This window comes from Pholcus phalangioides, unplaced genomic scaffold, assembly GCF_987345545.1.
Source record: "Pholcus phalangioides strain wild (caught in Gottingen) unplaced genomic scaffold, Ppha-v1.0 ptg000008l_1, whole genome shotgun sequence".
Taxonomy (NCBI): Eukaryota; Metazoa; Arthropoda; class Arachnida; order Araneae; family Pholcidae; genus Pholcus; species Pholcus phalangioides.
The window spans coordinates 23588009-23609373 of record NW_028301601.1 but is presented as its reverse complement, the minus strand read 5'-3'; the positions used below and the strand labels follow the sequence as shown (position 1 = coordinate 23609373).

The 21365-nt window shown below is 39.6% G+C and overlaps 1 protein-coding gene across 1 annotated transcript in view; it reads right to left on the bottom strand.

The window, feature by feature from the left end:
* Nucleotides 1–12697, bottom strand: part of LOC149084046 (prolyl 3-hydroxylase 1-like) — a 35440-nt gene extending 22743 nt beyond the window's left edge. Inside the window, exons 1-3 of the mRNA XM_089234388.1 lie at nucleotides 12143–12697; nucleotides 9479–9631; nucleotides 6869–7040 (exon numbers count right to left, since the gene is read on the bottom strand). Of these exons, the coding sequence (XP_089090514.1) occupies nucleotides 6869–7040; nucleotides 9479–9631; nucleotides 12143–12583 (766 nt within the window). The 5' untranslated portion in view covers nucleotides 12584–12697. The remainder of the gene's footprint in view (nucleotides 1–6868; nucleotides 7041–9478; nucleotides 9632–12142) is intronic.
* Between the last annotated feature and the right edge of the window lie 8668 nt (nucleotides 12698–21365).

Sequence of the window (21365 nt, the reverse complement as noted above, 5' to 3'; positions counted from 1 at the left end):
GTCGCGGCGTCGAATTTATTGATATTTACCGAAAATCCTCGGAAGTGGGTCGGAAGCAGTGTTCGCCAATACGCATCAAAATTCAATTTTACCCCTCCAAATTTCATTGAGGAGTGAAGATACTCCTTCAAACTTTAGGCAATATCTCTTAATAGAGTTATTCTTATACATTGATAAAAAAAAAATACTCGTTGTTACAAAAATACCCCCCCCCCCCAACTTTTTAAATTTTGGAGAGGAATGAAATTACTCTTCAAATTCTCTTTTCGGATTGCACTGGTCGAGAGCATTCATGCATATCTCCATGGCAGTTAAAGCGGGTGAGCCAATTCAAGGCGCGTCTACATTACATAGGCTGAGCCAGCCACTATAAAGGCCGTATTTAGCATACTTCAGCAAGAATTAAGACATCACGAGACTCGCAGAACATGACGCATCGGAACAATTCGAATCTTGAGCATTTAAAGAAAGAACTTCAATATAGATAGAAGCTAGGGTTTAGCGTTTGGATATATAGATCAGATTTCCCCCCTCCACCCAATCAATTCCACTCGAAATTGCATAGCCACGGACCAGAATCCAGTCGAGAAAATGGGCATCGAGTCATTCTTCCAATGTCAGCAAGCCAAGTCGTCGAATACGGTAAAAAAAACTCAGAGGCACTCCTGGGATTACGGCAAGAGCGGCAGATGCGTCACCTACACGCTCGAGGTCAGCGACATCACAAGGAACGTCAACCGGACGCTCAACGACTCGTTCTTCACCAACGAACCGAAGATGGTGCCGAACCAGGAGGAAGTTCCCAGCTCAACCAACAAAGACAACGCGGTCGGGACCAAATACACCAGCAGTGCATCTTCTATAGCATCTCACGAGACGACCCACCCGGAGCACTGCCAGGAAGTTTTCGAGTTTGCGCACGATGATTTCGACGACCCTCAGTTGCCGCAAGAGGAGAAAGATGATATCGACTCTTGGCTTGATAGTTCGGCTACGGCACGACCGAATAACGAGCTGGATGCAGAGGACGAAGCAACAAGAATGAAGCTGTTTGCCGTCGCCACCAGCAGGGACATAGGAGTCGACACCAGCGACCTTTCCCCACAAGAAAGCCATACCGATGTTGCCGCGAAAGACAAGCAATTTCGTTGCCTTCGATTTTACACGGATGAACTGGAACAAGTCCACCAACAGATTACGGGGAAGAGTAGCTCAATCGAAAATCTCTGCCGTGAGATGGAGCAACCGAAACAGTACTGCTATTCGCTGGAAGATTCTTTCGAATCGTTCCTGAACCCCACGAATCGGGAGATCACTTGGAGACCAGGTGCATCGAGTCCCAACGAATCGACGATTTGTCACGCGTCCTCTTCGGCAGACTTCTGTAGTGACAGCACTTCATCCTCGATGAATCTCGATTATATTTCCGGAGGACTCGCCGAAGCTGCCAACAGTCCGGACACCAGCGTTACGAACCCCACCGATGGTCGCCATTGCTCTCCTTCCATCGACCTCCGACCTCTTTTCAGCGACAGTTCCACGAGCGTTCCACCCTCGTCTTCCCAGGAGATTCGACACGAAGCTGGACTCGGCCGTAACTTGGACGCGACCGGAACTGCAATCGCCGCGTATCGAAGAACCCGTGATCACGGTCCTTCCCCCGTCGATCTCCGACCTCTTTTCAGTGACAAGTCCACGAGCACGACTACTCTTCCCCGATCCTCTTCGGGAGAAAATGGACGTCGCATCGACTCGACCGAGTTGTCGTCTTCGAGCCTCTACAGCCTATTGGGGAACGCATCGAGCGAACAACGTCCTTCTCGGACGAAAACCAAAGAAAACGGACCGAGGTCCGATCGAGGTGCGATGAAGCAGCAGCTGTGCCGCGAGACGGAACCTGCGTCGGAAGCGTGGAGAGAGACCTTACCGACTGGGGAGGCCGACAGGATTTTGCCGATGATCCACGACAACGGGCGGAACAACGAGACTGAGACAGATATTTGGCCAGTGTTATTCTCAGATGAACCCATCAGGCCCATAATCAACGACGATCCACCTGCTGACATCGCTGGAAGCTGGAACGAGGCTCTCAGCAAATTTCGCAAAGGGGAAACCTCCAGGGTTCAGGGCAAGAGGATCAAAGCTCAGCGTAAGAGGAGGAGGGGGAACAAGAATGTCAAGACAGTTTAGAGAATTTACAACAAGCAATAGAACATTCTTCCGCCAATTCCGACATCGATCTCTCTTTCCAGTGTCAATCGACTAAAAATCATGTAACTACCTCGTGGATAGAAATAGATTTATTCTAAATCCTACGTAGCGTCAAAAATACGATGCATAAAGGTAGGGTTTGAAATAGCAGGTATAGTTAGGGCATCGAATAAACCATTCACAAAATACCGCTTGAGACTTTTTTTATAATACGTGGGAGCCTATAAAGAAGACCGCGTTTGTAATCTTCGAGCTTAATACAGTAGAACCTCTCGATAACGGGCACCTCCGGGACCGAAGACTTCGTCCGCTAACGAGAAGCGTCTATTAATGAATAGTAAAATAAATACGTTGAGGCACTCGACGTAATTCAGAAAAAGTGACCGTTAACGGGAGGCAAGGCCACATTTGAGGGGGGGGGAAAGGGTGACAGCAGGCGGGTCTGGTGCCCTGGACGCCGGGCCAGAGTGGGCGCGAATTTCACCATTTAACCACACCTTAAACATTACAAGGGAGGTAAGTGTGTTTGCCCCGGCTGACCAAGCATCTAGTTGCGGCCCAGACGGAAGGTGTCCGCTACTGTGTTCTCAAGAGAGGTTCCACTGTAACAGGTTTGCCGCTTCAAGCGATAACTCGGAGATAATTGTGGGGGAAAAAATGCAGGATAGGGAGCAGCGATTGACTATAGCAATAATACTGACGTCACAAATGCATGAGGCACAGGTCAGCCACCTGTGGGTCAATGATTTTGCATCTCCAAATCCCTTGCTATGAAGGTCCCTCTTGATTTGTCAAAAAAAGAAGTAAAATGTGACCGTTAACGGTTCCATAAAGTGGAACTCGCATCTGTCTAAATGTTAAAAACGAAGAAAAAAAATTGACCCCGTATGCTGGCTGGCCTGGTGTGAAATCGCTGCACAAAGTATGAAATTATTTGCTCTGAAACTTATTGTAAAAAAAATGTTTTCTGATAGGAGATTGCTAACTTCCACAGAACCCCTCTCTCCGCAGAGAACAAGCAGACTTGCAACATGATACTGCACTTACGTAACAACTATTTACAAAGGTACTGCAAACTATAATAACAATTTTAAAAATCATTGTAATAACTCATGAATAAGCAGCAAAATACCTTGTAGTGATCGCACCAGATTTAATTACACTAATTTTTTCAACATCTTCAATTCACGATTCAAAAGTCTTCATCAAGTATGTTTTTTACTGACTAAATGTCTTTCTACGACCTGATTGTTGAATTTTTTTTTTGTCTATCTTGCTTAGATGACACAAAAAGTTTCTAAATTTTCCGCCAGGTGGCATTCTATCTTTTCTTATTTTGCATTTACTTATATTGCTACACCATTATGCTACTTTAATTATTCTGTCTGCCATGTTTCAAGAGTACGTGTTTTCCAATGTTCTGTATTTCTATCAAATCTATCTTTTTGTTCCTGGGCATTCCAAAATGATTGTAAGAAGCTGCACGTATGTCACCGTAAACAAGATCTTCAAGTGGTGCTAACTTTTGAATGAATGAAGATGGAGCAATGGAAAAAGTATCCAGGTATACTAAATCGACCATGCTCTACACAATAATAAGAAACAAAATGCCACCTGGTGAAAAATTCTATAACTTTTTTACCTTGTACTGACAAATCAACAGGCTTTGAACAAAATTAAAGCTTAACCCTTAAAGCACTTCCATCATCTATGGATGATGAGCGTAGTAGCCTGCTCAATTATCCTCTGACGATTTTGAATGTTTTTCAAATTTCTTAAAATAGCCTATAAATGGTGTACAACATATATTTTATAGTTTTTTATTTCTCTATTCTTGGATAGGTTTGCTTGTTGTATTGTATGGGCTGGGTACACATAATGAGGTAGTGATAAAGTGTGTATATCTATCTTATCCTGTCCTCTCTCTCTCTCCCTCCCCCCCCCCGCTCCCCTCTCTCTTCAATCATCAGTGTTAGTGACTGGGTTTGAACCCTAGTTTTGTTTGTTTGTATCACCTTTTTTTTATTGTATTGAATTGTTTGATTGCCATCTATTTTCACAACAGAAAACTGAAAGAAAGAAAGTTTTTTCGATTCCTGCAGAAGGAAAAAAATTTTCTCTGAATATTCCCACAGCCAAAGAGTTAAATTTAAGTGATGAATGAAATTTAATGAGATAATGCATAACGGTGTGTAACAAACCACTCAGCCATTAAATACTGATGCACCGAAATGCATATGCACTCACACAATCAGAACCATCTCCTCACAGTGAGGATACATCGACACAAGCCCCATGAGAGCAGGGCTGGAAGTGGGGGATAACTGCCCTGGGTGGGAAACTTTAGGGTGGCACAAATTTTAGGAAGTTTGTTATAAAATAATTGAATTTGACAGTGGAGGGATGACAAAGTCATGTTTGCTAACCCCCCTCCCCCCAACCAGTCCTGGTTATGGTCCTGATGTAAGCAGCTACAATGAAAATATGCAGTTGATGCTGCTTGTTAATAACGGATAATGGTATCATTTGGGTATTGTTATCACTTTTGCAAAGAACAGAACGGACCAATATCATTAACATGGAGAAAAGATTGCTTATAGTAATTGGGACTGTGATTCTATATACATGTGGAGCAGCTTTTACAATGGCCTGTGAAATCAAATGTATGACATAAAAAAGCCCTTTCCATTTTCAGTTCTTTATCAGTTTCACCAGATTCAAATGTCTTTTTCCAAGAGGCTTTCTCACCCATATAACCATACACTCGCGCAGGGAAGCACAGTAGGGGCTTACAAGGCTCCAGTTTGGAGGCCCGAGATAATTCTTGATTATTATTTTTTCACACAATAGTGGGCCTCACTATACAGGGGCTTGTGAAAAAACTGGCCTGGCTTGTGAAAAAACTGGCCTGTGCACGCCAAGAACATTAACTTAGGGGCCCTGCTGCAGGATGTGGGAGGGGCATTGGACCAAGGAAGGGCCCTTTCTTATGGGAGGGACTATATGCCATCATTGTATAATCTTATTTATAATTTTGATTGCTTATTGGCATTTGTTGTTTCGATTCTGATCATCTGTTATATGATTTCAGATTGACGATCGTTTATATATATATATTTTATTTTTTGTTGCCTTCATCTGAGGCATCAATGTTTTGTTGTTTATGATAAAATTTCCCGGATACACCGATCCTCCAGGAACGCTTTGATATCTCTCTGAAATGGGAAGCTGGGCGTGTCCAGTCTTCAAATGTCAAAGGCCCTTTCGGAGGATGAATTTCACATATTTCGAAGTCCGATATTATACACTTGTTATTTGCTCTATCATCAACCTAGATCGCAAGCTTGTCACCATATTCCAGTGATTCTCAAACTTTTGTCACCTGCAATTCCATAGTCTAATTCATCAGTAGCTTCCCAGAATAGTTGGGCAGATTTTCTTATTTTAAAGAATCACTTCAAAGCATAGATTTGGTATGCAAATCAATACCTCAAGCTTGTCGCAGTGAAGGGTCAGAACTAAAGGGAGTGGCGGGGCAGAGGCAACTGCACCGGGAGGCAAACTTTAGGGGCAGCCCAGAGGCGGATTTAACGGTGGACACACTGGGCACATGACTGAGGCCCTGACTTCTAAAGGCTCTGAAAAAACAAACTTCACACTTCAAACAAACTTTTCTTAACATAAGGGGGGGGGGGGGGCCCAATATTTACTTTTGCACCCGGAGCCTCGACCGATTTTAATCCACCACTGTGGCAGCTAGTCGGTAAAGACTGGCACAACAAGCCCCCCCCCCCAAAAAAAATACCCGCGACATATTGCTAAAAAACACAACTTTCTTCCTTGGGGGGGGGGGGGGATTGGTGTCCCTTTTCATGGTCCCCACAAGGCAGGGCTATAGCCTTGAGACCTGGGACCTGGGACAATTACCATCATTGTTTTTCCTGTTATAAATTCACTATAGGCCCCCTCCCTCCCCATGAAAACTCTGGATTTGAGGTCCAACCAAAGATCCCGGTCAAGGAGCCCTGTCCCACGATATGGGGGTCATGTTCTTTCTCATATGGAAAACAATATTGTTCCCAAGAGGTCGTTAGTCCACTGCTTCAGGAAAATATTGCATATGTTGAAAAGTCCCAACAAACAAACAAATGAAAGAAAAAGTTGCTCTTTTTATTCATCCAGCTAAATAGCTCTTTTTCCCCCCTACCTATAACGATACCCATCCTCTTCCCCAATATACACATTGACAGATAATGTCTTTCTTGTTTTTCGTTTACGAATGCCCCACCCCAGCAAAAAAAAAAGCTTGGAGAAAGAATACTGAATGCTCCCGAAAATGGGAAAAAAAAAACTTAAGACAAAAAATCTGTGACCTTCGCCCAAATTTTATGACTTTTCCATGAATTTTTTCTCATTCTGTGACTTTGTGACTTTTCCGTGATGGTAGACACCATGCAAATGGCAGCACCAACAAGAATAAGAAACGAGCACCATATATATATATATATATATATATACGTTAGAAGCCACACGTACACTTAGAATACACATTACGGTATAAATCAATTCATTAGAAATTTCGCAGAGGAATGTGTATAAGGTGCATGTTTTGCACCTTTGCAGTTGAGTAGTAGTAGTGTCAATTCATCAAACTTACGAGCAATTATCACATGGATTTCTGTTGGTGTAACCTCTGAAGTAGGATCTTCACAAAGCAATCTGCATTTCTCTTCTGCAAGCAAATATTCTTGCAATGCTTTCTCCATCAGCTCTATAACATCTGCATACCTTTTTTCCGTGTACATATGAGCAGCTTCGAGAAACAGCTCCTGTTCATTAAATACATATACCCAATAAGACGTAAATCAAGAAATTTTGTTCAAAAAATAAAATTTATGGCAATAATACAAATGTTATCTACACATTATAATGCTGTGACCTAATAGGTGTGTCAAGAGGAGCCACCAAAGTACCTTGTTTTTAATGGTGTCTGGAAAATAAAAAATTTAGGGCTTCTTGGGTTAGACCAGTGTTCAACTACTATTACTAAACCAGACATGTGCACCTCGTCCATATTCCTCTGTGAAACTTCTAACGAAATGGTACATGTTGGAATGTATATGTGTACATATAGTAAACCTTCAGTGAAATTTGTTTCGGTGTAATGCTTTTTATGTGTAGAGCTTTCATCTACAATCAATTTTTTTAAACTATGAGTTTTTTCTTAACTCACAGTGAGTGTAATGAATGAATAATTATACCATTGTAGGCCTGTTGATCCCTGCAGCGAGACTTTTTAACGAAGAGATTGGCTTGCATTCACGCCTCAAAGTTCGGAACATCAGAAAATGAACTTCAGCCAACCACCACAGAGGGGACAGTGAGGTTTGAACCTGGATCCTCACAATGTGAGTTTGTCACTATGACCACTCAACCACCACAGTGACAGTGTTCTTCACCTACTGGTGGCTACTTCATGAGAATTTCCTACCAGTCTGCAAAACATTCCTTCCAATTCATATTTTTGATACATATTGGCGTAAGCAACGGGGTTCTTTTTTTTATAACGATGTGATCCTCACATATTCCCAAGGAATCAGCATGATCCGTCCAGGAAATTTGTTAGTGTTAGTAAACATCCATGCCGAACTGGGATTCGAACCCAAAGCAAAGAAGCAGGGCCATCTTAACGCATAGGCCCACCCCGGCACGGCCCAGGGGCCTCACAAAAAATCAAAATCCGGTTGAAATTTTTTAAAATTTACAACGTAGGGCCTTAGAAAAACCACTTGGCCTGGGGCCCATGATGCTCTTAAGACAACCCTGCTCAGAAGGAAAAAAATCGAAACCCCCCCCCCCTCGAGAAAATTCGGTGTAAGCCTATGTCGATACATAATTAACTTTAAATATTAAACCATTTCTAATTGGTTTTTATTTCTGTCTTAGTCATCAGCGGGTCTGCAAATTATATTTCCTATTTATTTACTTTTTATCTGTCCACTACGTATTTCTCCCCCCCCCCCCTCGTTTTTTTTTTTTGGTTTGTAACTTATTTCTATTTATGTATTTATTATAGCTTTTTTTTTGTTGTCTGAAAATTATTTTTACAATTTATGAATTTTTTGCCTATCACAAAACATTTCACACACTTTTTTTTACAATCCTCAAATTATTTCCCCCATTTACTTTTTTGCCAGTCTGCAACCACTAATTCATTAATTTTATATTTGTAGTACCAGTAATTCATTAATTTCTATATTTGTAGTACCAGTAATTCATTAATTTCTATATTTGTAGTACCAGTAATTCATTAATTTCTATATTTGTAGTACCAGTAATTCATTAATTTCTATATTTGTAGCCAGTTCACAAACTATTTCTCTTGCTTATTTATTTTTTGATGGTACGCCGTCTTTTCCCTCATTTATTTATGTTTTGCCAGTCTGAAAATCATTTCTCTCGCTTATTTACTGCAAATTATTACTTCCATTTATTTGTTTTCTGCCATGCTGGTACACCACCTATTTCTCCTATTTATTTATTTTTTGCTGGTTTGAAAATACTCTTTTTCTACCGCTTACTTATTTTTTGCCAGTCTCAAAGTTATTTCTTGCACTTATTCATTGCCAGTCAGTCTGCAAATTACGACTTGCACTTATTTTTTGCTACACTGCCCATTTCTCCTATTTAGTTATTTTTTGCTAGTCTAAAAATACTTTCTCCCATTTACGTATTTTTTGCAAATCCTGAAATCCTTTCTCTCACTTATTAGTTGCCAGTCTGCAAATTATCATTTTCACTTATTTATCTTTTGCTGGTCTGAAAACCCTTTCTCTCAAAGAACTTATCATTTCATCCTTCCCTGGGATGGAACCCACACACCTGATGAGCATCTCACCACTATACTACTAGTAGGCATAATTCACACAAATTTTGTGTTCTCCTCAGACTCTATTTGGCAATCATGCACATGAATATTTAAGTATGAATGCCAAACATTTGGTCACCTTCGCAACCTGGGATTTGTCAAGGACTGGATCATGCAACAATATTTTTTTTTCAACGTAGTAAAATTTACATCTATGGGTTTATATGTCGCTGAAGATTATACACAACAAATTGTGTTACTTTGTGTTTGAAAAAAAAACTGAATTCAACATATACCTCTTTATCCTTCAATTAATTCATTAATTAAATCCATTAATTCAATAAAGTGAGGATTCGTTGCACTCTGAAATATAAGACAATGTAAAATAAAAGAACCAACCTGATAATCCTCGATTTCCAGGCTTTGTATCTTATCGATGGTAATATCTGGCTCGCCGAGGTAATATTGCAGGTTAGTTTGCATGACATCATGATCTGGATTTTGGAGCAGAAAAGTAAACGCTGAAGAAGCAGCTTTCTCGATGTTATTGACCTTTTGACAAAAAAAAAAATTAACATCAGAATCTGATAGGATGTTACACTATAAAAAACATATACCTAATAGTCATGTTGGTCACTCCTATGCTCACACACTTTCTAGGTTACTCTTTTGGTTATTCACATGCTTGCACACGCTCTAAGACACTCTTTTGTTCACTCACATACTTACAAATTCTCTCTCATCATTCTTTTGGTTGCTCACTGATTTAGTTGCTTGCTCTCTAGATCACTAGTTTAGTCACTGATCGTATGTTTGCAAACCACTAGGTCAATTGTTTGATCACTCACTGATCTAGTCCCTCACTCTTCAGGCATATTTATGGTTTTGCAGCCATTCTCGCCTAATTTTTTTGACCATTCATTCCTCAAATTTTTCATCCTGGGAATAGCCCCTGTAAATATGCCTCTGTCTCAAAGTCACTCATTCGGTCCTTCACATGTTTGCACACTACCTGTCATCTTTTGGTCATTTCCTGAACTTGTCTCTCATTATCTAGGTCACTCCTTTGGTCAATCTGATGTTCATACACTCTTTAGGTCATTCCCATACTTACATCGGATCAAGGTCACTCTGCAATTTTTTCTTCGGCAAGAAAAACGTTTGAAAGCATGACTACTCTTTGTTTTACTCAGCAGCTTTCTGTCATTTTTCTTGCCAAAGAAGAAAATCATCCACACATCACTAAAAAGGGAATATAACTATAGCTGTATCTGATAGTTTGAGCATAAGAGTGACTTAAAAAGTGAGAAATCATGTCAGTTAGCAATCAAAAGAGTGTGCAAGCATGGGTGCAACCAAAACAGTAACCTGGTGAGCAAAAAGAATGACCTAGAGTGTGAAGACTTGTATGTAAGTGATTTAGAGACAGAGGTATATTTACGAAATGGGAGGGGTTTAAGGTGGCTACAGCCCAGGGTGGCGAATTTAAGAACTGAATGGTCAAGACACTTAGACTAGAGTGGGGAAAGGGTGGGCAAAATTTGTATAGTCCGCATGCATGGCAGACTCAACACAAAGTCAACAAAGCTAAAGGATCACGTATCTTTATCTGTCCAACCTTGGGAATATATTCCCTCCAAATATGAATATATCCCATATGAACATATATTCCCAACGTTCATCTCCCAGCTTCTCAGACAGAATGTGCCATGTGACCAAGCACATCAAGTCGATGATGTCCAAGGATCAGACAGTTAAGGTCATGTGGTCTCTAGCTTTGGTAGCCTTGAATTGAGTTGTTGTGCAAAGGTGGCAAAACCACTGACTTGCCTCTAACCTCAGCCAATCTCCAGCGTGGCTTCGTTAACCGCTTATATTCCTCTCTTGGGACAGAGTGGGAGCCATGTTCTGGTTTGGTGGCCAACAAAGTTAGAAATTACACGACTTTATCTGTCCAACCTAGGAAATATATTTGGGAATATATATTTATAGGAACTTATGAATATGAGTCTATTCCCTGTGAATATATTCCCTACGCACATCCCTAGCACCTCAGATAGAATGTGCCAAGTGACCAAACACAGAGTCGGATCATGCCAGAATATAGAACTGATAAAGTCATGTGATCTCTATCTTCATTAGCCTTGAATTCAGCTGCCATGCAACGAATAACAAAATCATTGATTCACCCCTGACCACGGCCAGTAGAGCTAGAGATCGTGTGTCTTTATTCAACCAACATAGAGAATATTCCCCCTCCAGATATAAATACATCCCCTACAAACATAAATATATTCCCTTAGCACCTCAGACAGAACGTGGCACGGGACCAAACATATTGAGTCCATGATGTCCAAGGATCAGACGGTTAAAGTCATGTGATCTCTAGCTTTGTTAGCCTTGAATTCAGTTTCCATGCCAAAGGTGGCAAAACCATTGACTCGCCTCTAACCTCGGCCAACAAAGTTAGAAATTACACAACTTCATCTGTCAGACCTATGAATACGAGTCTATTCCCTGTGAATATAAATATATTCCCTAAATTCATCCCCAGAACCTCAGACAGAATGAGTCCCGTGACCAATCACTGAGTCGGACCATGCCTGAGGATCGAACGGATAAAACCATGTGATCTCTATCTTTATTAGCATTGAATTCAGCTGCCATGCAACAAATAGCAAAAACCCCTGATTCGCCAATGAAGCTAGAGATCATGTGTCTTTATCTGTCCAACCTAGGGAATATATTCCCCCTCCAGATATCCCCCTACAGACATAAATGTATTCCCAATGTTCATTCCCTGCGCCTCTCACACAGAATGCGTCATTTGACTAAACCTAAACACATTGAGTTGGCCTTGCCCAAGGATCGGATGTATAAAGTCACGTAATCACTAGCTGTGTTGGCCTTGAATTGAGTAGGCAGTGCTCTGACTCCTATTCCCTATAAAGTGGACTCACGTTTTCAATAACGGAAGTGAACTCCTTCATGGCATTATTGAAAAACACATCGGTTGAGACAATATTTTTGAGAATTAACGAGCAAAATTCTTAACAAGGTTACCTTGAAATAGCACAGCTGTAAATAATTGTAGGGAATTCTCTTCTCGAAATTCTCCGCAGCAGCTTTGGAAGGAGGGGATTTCTTATTCTGTAGATTCGTATGAGGCTCGCATTTTAGGAGACAGGCCGCTTTCCTGATGACGGACTCGAAGAACCGCAAGTCGTCATCCTTGATGAGATCGCCCTCGCCATCGTCGAGCTTGCCGCAGCGGCTCCTGCACTGGACGAGGAGGATCCTGTTGTAGGAGTAATCCTCGAGGGCCTTCTCGAAGAACGTGACGCAGTCCTGCCATCTATTCTCGAGGTAGGCATCCACGCCCAGTTGGTAGAGATGTTCGTAAGTCGACATCTTCGACGATGGCGACGATCCGACGTCATCGCATATCGTCGTCGCTGCGAAAAGGACTAGAAAAAGGACGTTTTTCGAATATAAATGCCTCATCTTAATTGCTTCAAGCTCATTTTATTTGGCACATGTTCACTGGGAAGACCATTTTGATTTAAACGCCTCCAGATGTTTATTGTTTACATTTTCTTGAGCATAATTTTTTGGACTGATAAAAATACAAGGACTTTTCACCACATTGGATCGAAATAAATAATGTATTTACTTTTTTTAACTAGGGGGGAGGGGGCGTTCAAGTATTACGAAAGCAAATTTTTAGCCATTTTTGACCCCCCTACCCCTCCGTCAGCAAAACGTTGACCCCCCCCCACATTGTCAGCAAAATTTCGTCATCAGCTCCGCCCCTCTGAATTCTAACTCATATTTTCATAAAGGGTGCTTGATGACGTAATCATTATCCAAACCCCCGTCCCCTCTTTCATCAAAAGCACTGAGCTATAAGTTAGTAGTTTACTTATAGCTCAGTGATCAAAAGTCAGCAAATCGTAAACCCCCCCCCCCATCGATGATGACGTAATACTTGAACGGCCCCTAGGCTATTTGCTGTCATCTATTAGATATAAATCTAACTACATTATATATTTCTCCCACTGGGACTTCTGCTGCCATCTAAGATATACAAAATGAATCATACACTGCAATGAGTATTTGAATTCATATCTCATAGACAACAGTCATGGCCCCCACATGGGGGGGGGGGCTGACAGGGCTCTAGCCCTTTGGCCCGGGACGATTATCATCATTTTTTTGCTTTTTCACGCTATAAATTATCAACACACACAGAAGGGGCCCGTTAAAAGTCTGACCGAGGGGCCCGCAAAAGATCCCAGCCTAGGGGCCCCGCTACAGGATGTGGGGGCCATGACAACAGCACATATTCCAGTTGTAAATAGACTCGGAAGGCGGGCTACGCCCCTCTATAAAAATATACCTGAATGTAAATAATTGGTGGTGGTATATATCCTTTATTCACTCTAAGTAACTGAATAATAATTACCCTGTAAATCATATAATAATTGTAACTAAACTTTCTATTATTTTTTCGTTAGAAACAAATGCATAATATAACCGGCCCTTACAAGACCCTGTTTTTTCGTTTCGAACTATTCACGACCCTGGGCTCGTTTCCCCCCCCCCCGGAACGGACGCAACAAAAGCTGCTAATAACAATAGGACATGAAATAATTAGTGATGCTTCTAATGGCTTCTCTCGTGATCGACGAACATTAAACCCTGAACCGTATTGTGAAGCCCGTAAGGGCATTAGCTTCTAAAAGTGAAGCACCCAAAATATATATTTAGTCTGCACATAAGTTATTCATGGTTTCATGCAATAAACGCTAGCAGAAGGCGTAGCTAAACAAAGGGGGTATGTATCGCTACTGCAGCGATAATTGGAACCCTGAACCCACCACGTATGGTATTGGTATTCCAGTGCGTGAATTAAAAGATCATATTATGGAGTTGATTTTATGTTTCTTAGACGGCAGCAAAAACTCAATAGTAGGATAGATACAATAACGAAAATAGAACTGACCCTATTGTTTTATAGGAAACACGGGTCATCCCGATTTATCGCCATAAATATTGCCAAATCTGAAAAAAAAAAAGGTTACAAATCAGCACTAAAATTGCAAAATAATAAAAGATACTAAACCTCTACTGCAAACTGCAAACAAGCACAACTTCAGTGGATTGAAATAAATTCTGAAGAAGGAAAAAGATAAAAAAAAAGACAAATTTTTGTGCGACGATTATTCACACATTTCATAGTCATAATTAATCATAATATAATTTATAATTAAATTTGGAGAATAGTTTAATTCATTGACTATAATGAAGTATAGGGCTCATTAGTGTGACGTCACGACTGGCAGCACTGATTCCAAACAAACATGAGCTGAGCGAGATTATAAAGGAAAATGCCATAAGACGCAGATAAGCCTATGTTTAAATTATTTTTCTAAAAAAATTATGATCAAAAAATAAGACTTGTAAGCTTTTGAAATGAAAACTTCAAACTCTTGTGAACATGCAATGTTAAAAATGTAACGATAGTTCGTCTCTTATCAGCTATGAAACCCTTTAATTTCTCGCATGCTATCAGGGCCGCAACTAGGGGGGGGGGGGTGCAGGCGGCTCTGGTGCCCCGGGCGTCGGACTAGAGGGGGGCGCAAATTTCACTTTTTAACCTCTCCTTCAAATTATGAGGGTGCGCCAAAATGCGTGCGTACCTCGGCTGACCAAGCATCTAATTGCGGCCCTCTATGCTATCCGTTTACGTGCGTTTGGCCAACACCACCTATAGCACAAGGCCTCCGCACGAAGCTTGTGACGTCAATGAAGAAGGCCATTTCTCCTATTGCCATTGGATACATTGCAAAAAATTGTAAAGATATCACATGCGTCGGCCTGCTATATCCAATGACAATAGGTAAGACGCCTTCATATACGGAGTATATGTATTAAGGATGTGTATTAAGGAGTTCTAACAATAAGTAAATGGCCTTCAGTGACGTCACGAGCTTCATGCGGAGGCCTTGTTCTATAGGTGGTGGTGGTTTGGCCCGCTACTAGAATGCAGGATACTGCACTGAATCATGGATTCGATCATAATATCAGTGATTGAATTGAATTGAAGAAACAATTTTAGAATTATTGAAAAGAATAATTTTAGGATAAATGAAAAAATAATCACAGAATTACCGAAATAGCAATAATTTCAGAACAACTGATAGAAATAAGAATTACCGAGAGATATAGGAATATGAGATAACATAGGAATTGTCAAGAGTAATTTCAAAATTGTTAAAAGTAATAATTTATTAAAAAAATTAAGTTTTTGAAAGAAGTAATTTTTTATAATTCATGAAAATTTAAAATTATCGGGAAATAATTATTTCCGAATTTTTGGGACAAACTTCAGATTTAATAAAAGATATAATTTATCAGAAACAGTTAATTAATTAATGATAGAAAATTATTTGAAAACAAAAATTCAAATTTAATGAAAAATATACAGTGGAACCTCCCCGTTAACGGACACTTTTCTGATTCTCAGATCCGTGGAATAGCGCTTCAATGTATTTCACTCCCTGTTAGCCAGGGCCGGATTAATCATTAAGCAAAATAATCACGTGCTTAGGGCATCAGCACAAAAGGGGCACCACAAAAAGATATGAAATGGATTTTTTTAACGTACACTTTTTTTCAACATCGATCATCCGTTAGAAGATCCTAAAATTTTAAGAACACTTGATTGTATGGTTGATGATCGTTATCACAAGGATGGCACAAAAGATGAGAAACCAATAATATTGCAAACTAGACTTTACATTATTGCTGAGTTTTTCGATTAGCATTTCACAATTTTCATAAAGTACGCCCAGTGGCTGTCTTAACAATATCATACGCACACATACAAAGCGATTTTTCCGGGAGAGGCACTACTACCTAGCTAAAAATTCCTACCTACCTATTTGCATATTTACGATTAAAAATCGGAACCAGATTTAATTGTCACTTAACATCCCGGTGCCAGAGGTGCCCAGATCGGCCCACGAAGTGGACCAAGTTCTGGCTCATCAAAATAAGTGTTGTTTTAAGGATTAAGTTATATGGCATTGTTATGGTAAAATAAGGTCACGAACATTTTGCACGGTAAACAATGGTGTGCAGCTTTTTTTCCTGAAAAAAAAATCAAGATTATCTCGAGGTGCCCTTCACTGAAACCCTGTCAGCCACTCGCGAGTGTCACAATTAGGGGTGACAAATGAGGCTTCGCACCCGGGCGGCAAGTAAGCTCGAGCCGCCCCTGATCACAGGCCCCCGAGCCAAGCGATTTTTTGGAGGCCTTACCTGAAAAATTCTCGAAAACTTCAATTGACTCTTTTTTCTGAGGTACCTCTTTTCTTGAAGCCATCCGGGCGTGGCCGGGGGGAGGGGGGAGGGGCATGCGTTAAGACGGCACTGCCTAAGGTTTGCACCAGGCGTCCTCCTTTTTGAGTTTTGGATCTGGTAACCCTATCTGAAGACCACATAACCCGTATTTTCATTTATGTATTCAATCATCCATATTGTCAGAATTTTTTTGTGGAAAGAAATAATTATGATTTAATGATTAATTATGAATAAATAATTATGATATAATAATTGTTATTCATAATATCGACTATTGCAAATGTGCGAATTTTGTTACCGAAATTTTCGTCTCATAAAAAAAGTTTATGCTAAAAAATAACAAAGAACTCTTTCTCCCTCTCTCCCTTTTACTCTTTTTTTCATCATCGCATGAGTTGTCTGAAATTTCGAGATTAGATGGCAGCACCAACAGTATATAAATCAAGCCTCAGAATCTGTCGTCTGCTTCTCTCCAGGTTACTTGTTTTGGACGTCTCCTTGTGTCCTCAAAAAATTACTGAACTGGAAGTTCGAACTACCAGTTCTGTTTGTGAGCTTAACTTGTAGGGAACCGGATAAACCATCTGTCGTCTGCTCATTAAGAGGTTTTTGTTTCGGACGTCTCCTTATTTTCAAATAAAATAACCGAACTTTCAGTTCAAATTCCCAGTTCAGTTTATGAGCTTTGTTTATAAGGAACTGGGCGGAATGAAAAATATAGTTTTTTTTCCTTTAAACATCATTATCACCACGTGAGTCACTTTTAAATTTGTGGTTAGATGGCAGCACTTACTCTAAAGTGGAGTGTGGAAATCCACTTACGATCTTCCCTGCCGTTTGCTTGTTTGGAGGTCTTTGGTTTTGGATATCTCCTTGGGTCTTGAAAAAATAACTGAACTGGAAATTCGATCTTTCTGGTCCATCGAGCTGAATATTGGGTTTCAAAGATTAAAAAAAAAAGGATAGAAAACTCATGTAAAGATGAAAAAATACTAAATTATATTTTCTTTCATTAATGATGGAATTTTTTTCTTTTTTTGTAAATGTTGAAAAATTTCTTTCATCAATTCTTGAATTTTCCTTCATTAATTCTGGATTTTCCTTCATTTATTCTGGAATTTTCTTTCATTAATTCTGGAATTATTTCCTTTATTAATTATTATTTCTTTCATTACTTCATTTGCTTTCATTACTTCATTTGCTTTCATTAATTCTGGAGTAATTGCTTTCATCGATTATGGATTGGTTTCTTTCATTATAAATACCGAAACTATTTCTCTCATTAATGCTGAAATTATTTCTTTCATTAATGCTGAAATTATTTCTTTCATTAATGCTGAAATTAATTCTTTCATTAATGCTGAAATTACTTCTTTCATTAATGCTGAAATTATTTCTTTCATTATAAATACCTAAATTATTTCTTTCATTAATGCTGAAATTATTTCTTTCATTATAAATGCTTAAATTATTTCTTTTATTAATGCTGGAATTATTTCTTTCATTGATTCTGAAATTATATCTCATTAATTCTGGAATTATCTGTTTCATTAATTTTGGAATTACCTTTTTCATTAATTTTGGAATTATAACTTTTTCATTAATGCTGCTTCCATTGGTTCTGAACTTATATCTCATTAATTCTGGAATTATCACTTTCATCAATGCTGAAATTATTTCTTTAATTAATTCTAGAATTTTTTCTTTCATTAATATTGAAATTATTTCTTTAATTAATTCTAGAATTTTTCTTTCATTAATTTTGGAATTATTCCTTTTTCTTAATTCTGGAATTATATCTTTCATTGATACTGAAATTATCGCTTTCATTTATTTTGGAACTGAAATTATCTGTTTTATTAAAACTAGAACTTTTCTTTCATTTCTTGTGAAATCATCTTTCATTAATTCCGAATTATCTTTCATTAATTCCGAATTATCTTTCATTAATTCCGAATTATCTTTCATTAATTCCGAATTATCTTTCATTAATTCCGAATTATCTTTCATTAATTCCGAATTATCTTTCATTAATTCCGAATTATCTTCCATTAACGCTGGAAATCTTTAATTAATTCTGGAATTATCTTTCATTAATGCTGGAATTATCACTTTCATTTATTTTATAACTGAAATCTCTTTCATTAATGCTGGAATTATCACTTTCATTAATTCTGGAATTATCACTTCCATTAATATTGAAATTATCAATTTCGTCAATGCTGAAAGGATCTCTTTCATTAATTCTGGAATTATCTTTAATTGCTCTCATGAAAGGAATACCACATGCAACTCATGAAAGGAACAAATCTAAATGAAAGGAACATAGAAATGAATCGATCTGCCTGTTTTTGCTTAAAAAAATGCTTGATTAAAGCTGCAGAATTTCTCCAATGTAATTTATATGGGCCCATAATTAATTTCAAAACATCCTAAACTATGTGGATTGAGAGTTGCAATTGGATAATATAAGACAATACAGAGACATTAATTCTCATTTTCGTGCTTGAGAAGATATAAATAAAAAGCTGAAATTAATGTTATTGCATGAATATCCACCTCAAAAGTGGGTCTGGCTCATTAATTTACATTTAATTTTCTGGGCTTCTCGTATCTCTAAGCGAACTCAATATTTCGAAAATCAAAAATTCAATACAATTTTAAAAATTATTGATGTGGCGGGAAACCCCACTAAATTTCCGCATTTCTACGCTAAAATCGGCAATTTTAACATTGATCTCTATGGGGGATCGTGTTTGTTTTCACCGATGTTGGGGACACCGTTCTCAGCACTGCCGGGGCGGAGACCGCTGACGTCATACTCCTTCCAGTAATATAAGCTCGATGTTCAGGTCAGTTTATAAGCTTTGTTTATAAGAAGCAAAGCTGAATGAAGAATTTAGTTTTTATACCTGAGCTTCGTCATCACCACATAAGACACTTCTGATTTTGAAAGTAGATAGCAGCACCAACAATATTTTTAAAAATGAATGTCTTAAAGTATTCTAGACATGGACCCCACATCCTGGAGAGGAGCCCCCAGGCTGTAATCTTTTGCGGGCCCTGGTCAGACTTTTCACGGGCCCCTTCTGTAGAAATTTATAGCGTGGAAAAGCAAAAAATGTGAGAACTATTCCGGGCCCCAGTTAGAGCCCTGTCAGTCCCCCCCCCCTTTGTGGGGGCCATGATTCTAGAGTATTAAATTAATTTTAATTCCCTTAAAATTTTTAGTGCCATTGTGAATTCGCTGCAAATGCTACAAGGCAAAAATAAAAACAAAAACAAAAAAAAAACTGCTATTGGCGGACGACGTGACGGTTCGAGTCACCCGGTATATACGGAACACATTACTACTTGATACAATATCTATAGGACGTACTGGCCTAGTCGGGAAGACTGGATGCATTCATCGCACCCACGTCCTGCAGCAGGGGACGCTAGGCTGGGATGTTTGTTGGGGGCCTAAGAGGCCAGATGTTTCACTGGGCCCTCGATAAAGAATTTCTAGTGTGAAAAAAAAACAAAAATTATAGGAAACTATAGGCTGAAGCCTTTCGGTCCCCACAGAGGCCGTGCGACCTGTTGGGTAGGGGCACCTCTCTAGGAAATGGTGCCAAATCCGAGTTGGAAGGTTAAAAAAAAATTGTTGAGCTGGGAAACGTCATCGGGGACACCAAAAATAGATCCCGCACGGGAAAAGATTCCTTTCTCTTTTCTGCCCCTACCCATTGGTACATCAAGACCACCTTAAGACCATCGTAGACCCGGGGCCACAACTAGAGGTTTGGTCAGCTGTCAAGCAAGCATTTTGGCACCCTCTTGTAATGTTGAAGCAGAGATTAAACGGTGAAATTTGTTCCCTCTCTGGTCTAGCACCTGATTCACCAAACTAGCCGGATCCGTCCTAGTTGCGGACCTGCATAAGCCCTGTGGCGAAGTGATTCTTCTGGGCCCCCACCCCCCCCTCCTATATGGCTAGAAAAAATACCTGCTTGCCAATTAGCGTTATACTCAAATTTTTCTATCAAATCGTATATTCATGAAGCCCTTCTCCCTCCCGGTCGTGCTGAGGTGGGTCCCCCTTCATTAAGACGACACGTGCGAGAAGAGGGGGGAGAGGGCATAATCAGCCCATAAAATACTTGTCAATAGAGAGTCGCCCATAAAATTCTTATCGTACGTCCGGTATTACATTATAAAAGATTGACAAAAGTTTTTTTTATAGAACTTGAAAAATGCAACCAATAATAGGCTTTTCCTTAACACGTCCGTATTATCCGACGTTCTGCCGGCCCGTTTATGTCGGATAAGCGAGACTACTCATTTGTCACTTTTTTTTCGTGAAACTACTCTAGAAATTTGAGCCCAAAAGATTTCAAATCTACTAACTTACTCCACAAAACATGTGCGAATGAAAAGTTTGATCTATTCAAATTGTCGATTAGTATAATTTTTCATACAGGACTCGGAAACAAAAGTTAACTGAACTATTTTAGGAGCTAGAATTTCATTGTCAAAACTTAAGAAACTTATGATGGAGTAATCGTCTTCATATTTATTGAGAAAAGCAACAATATATGGTATTCGCTCAGATGAATGACACCTTTGAACCAGGGCCGCAACTAGATACTTTGTCAGTCGGGGCAAACCAGCATTTTGGCGCCCCTTGCCATGTGGAAAAAGTAGTTAAAGGGTGAATTCAGCACTCCTAGTGGTCCGGGGCACCAGACCCGCTTGCTCCGCCCCTAGTTGCGGCCCTGCTTTGAACCGCGAATTCTGCCTCGATACTAAAGGCGTCGGGAAGAATTTTGTTGCCAGTAATAGCCTACTTATACAGTGATACTTTTTTCTATTTGGCAGCTTAAATACGCACTGCTCATTTTTCTTGAGTGCAAAAAAGTTATCGTCTCGTCTTGGC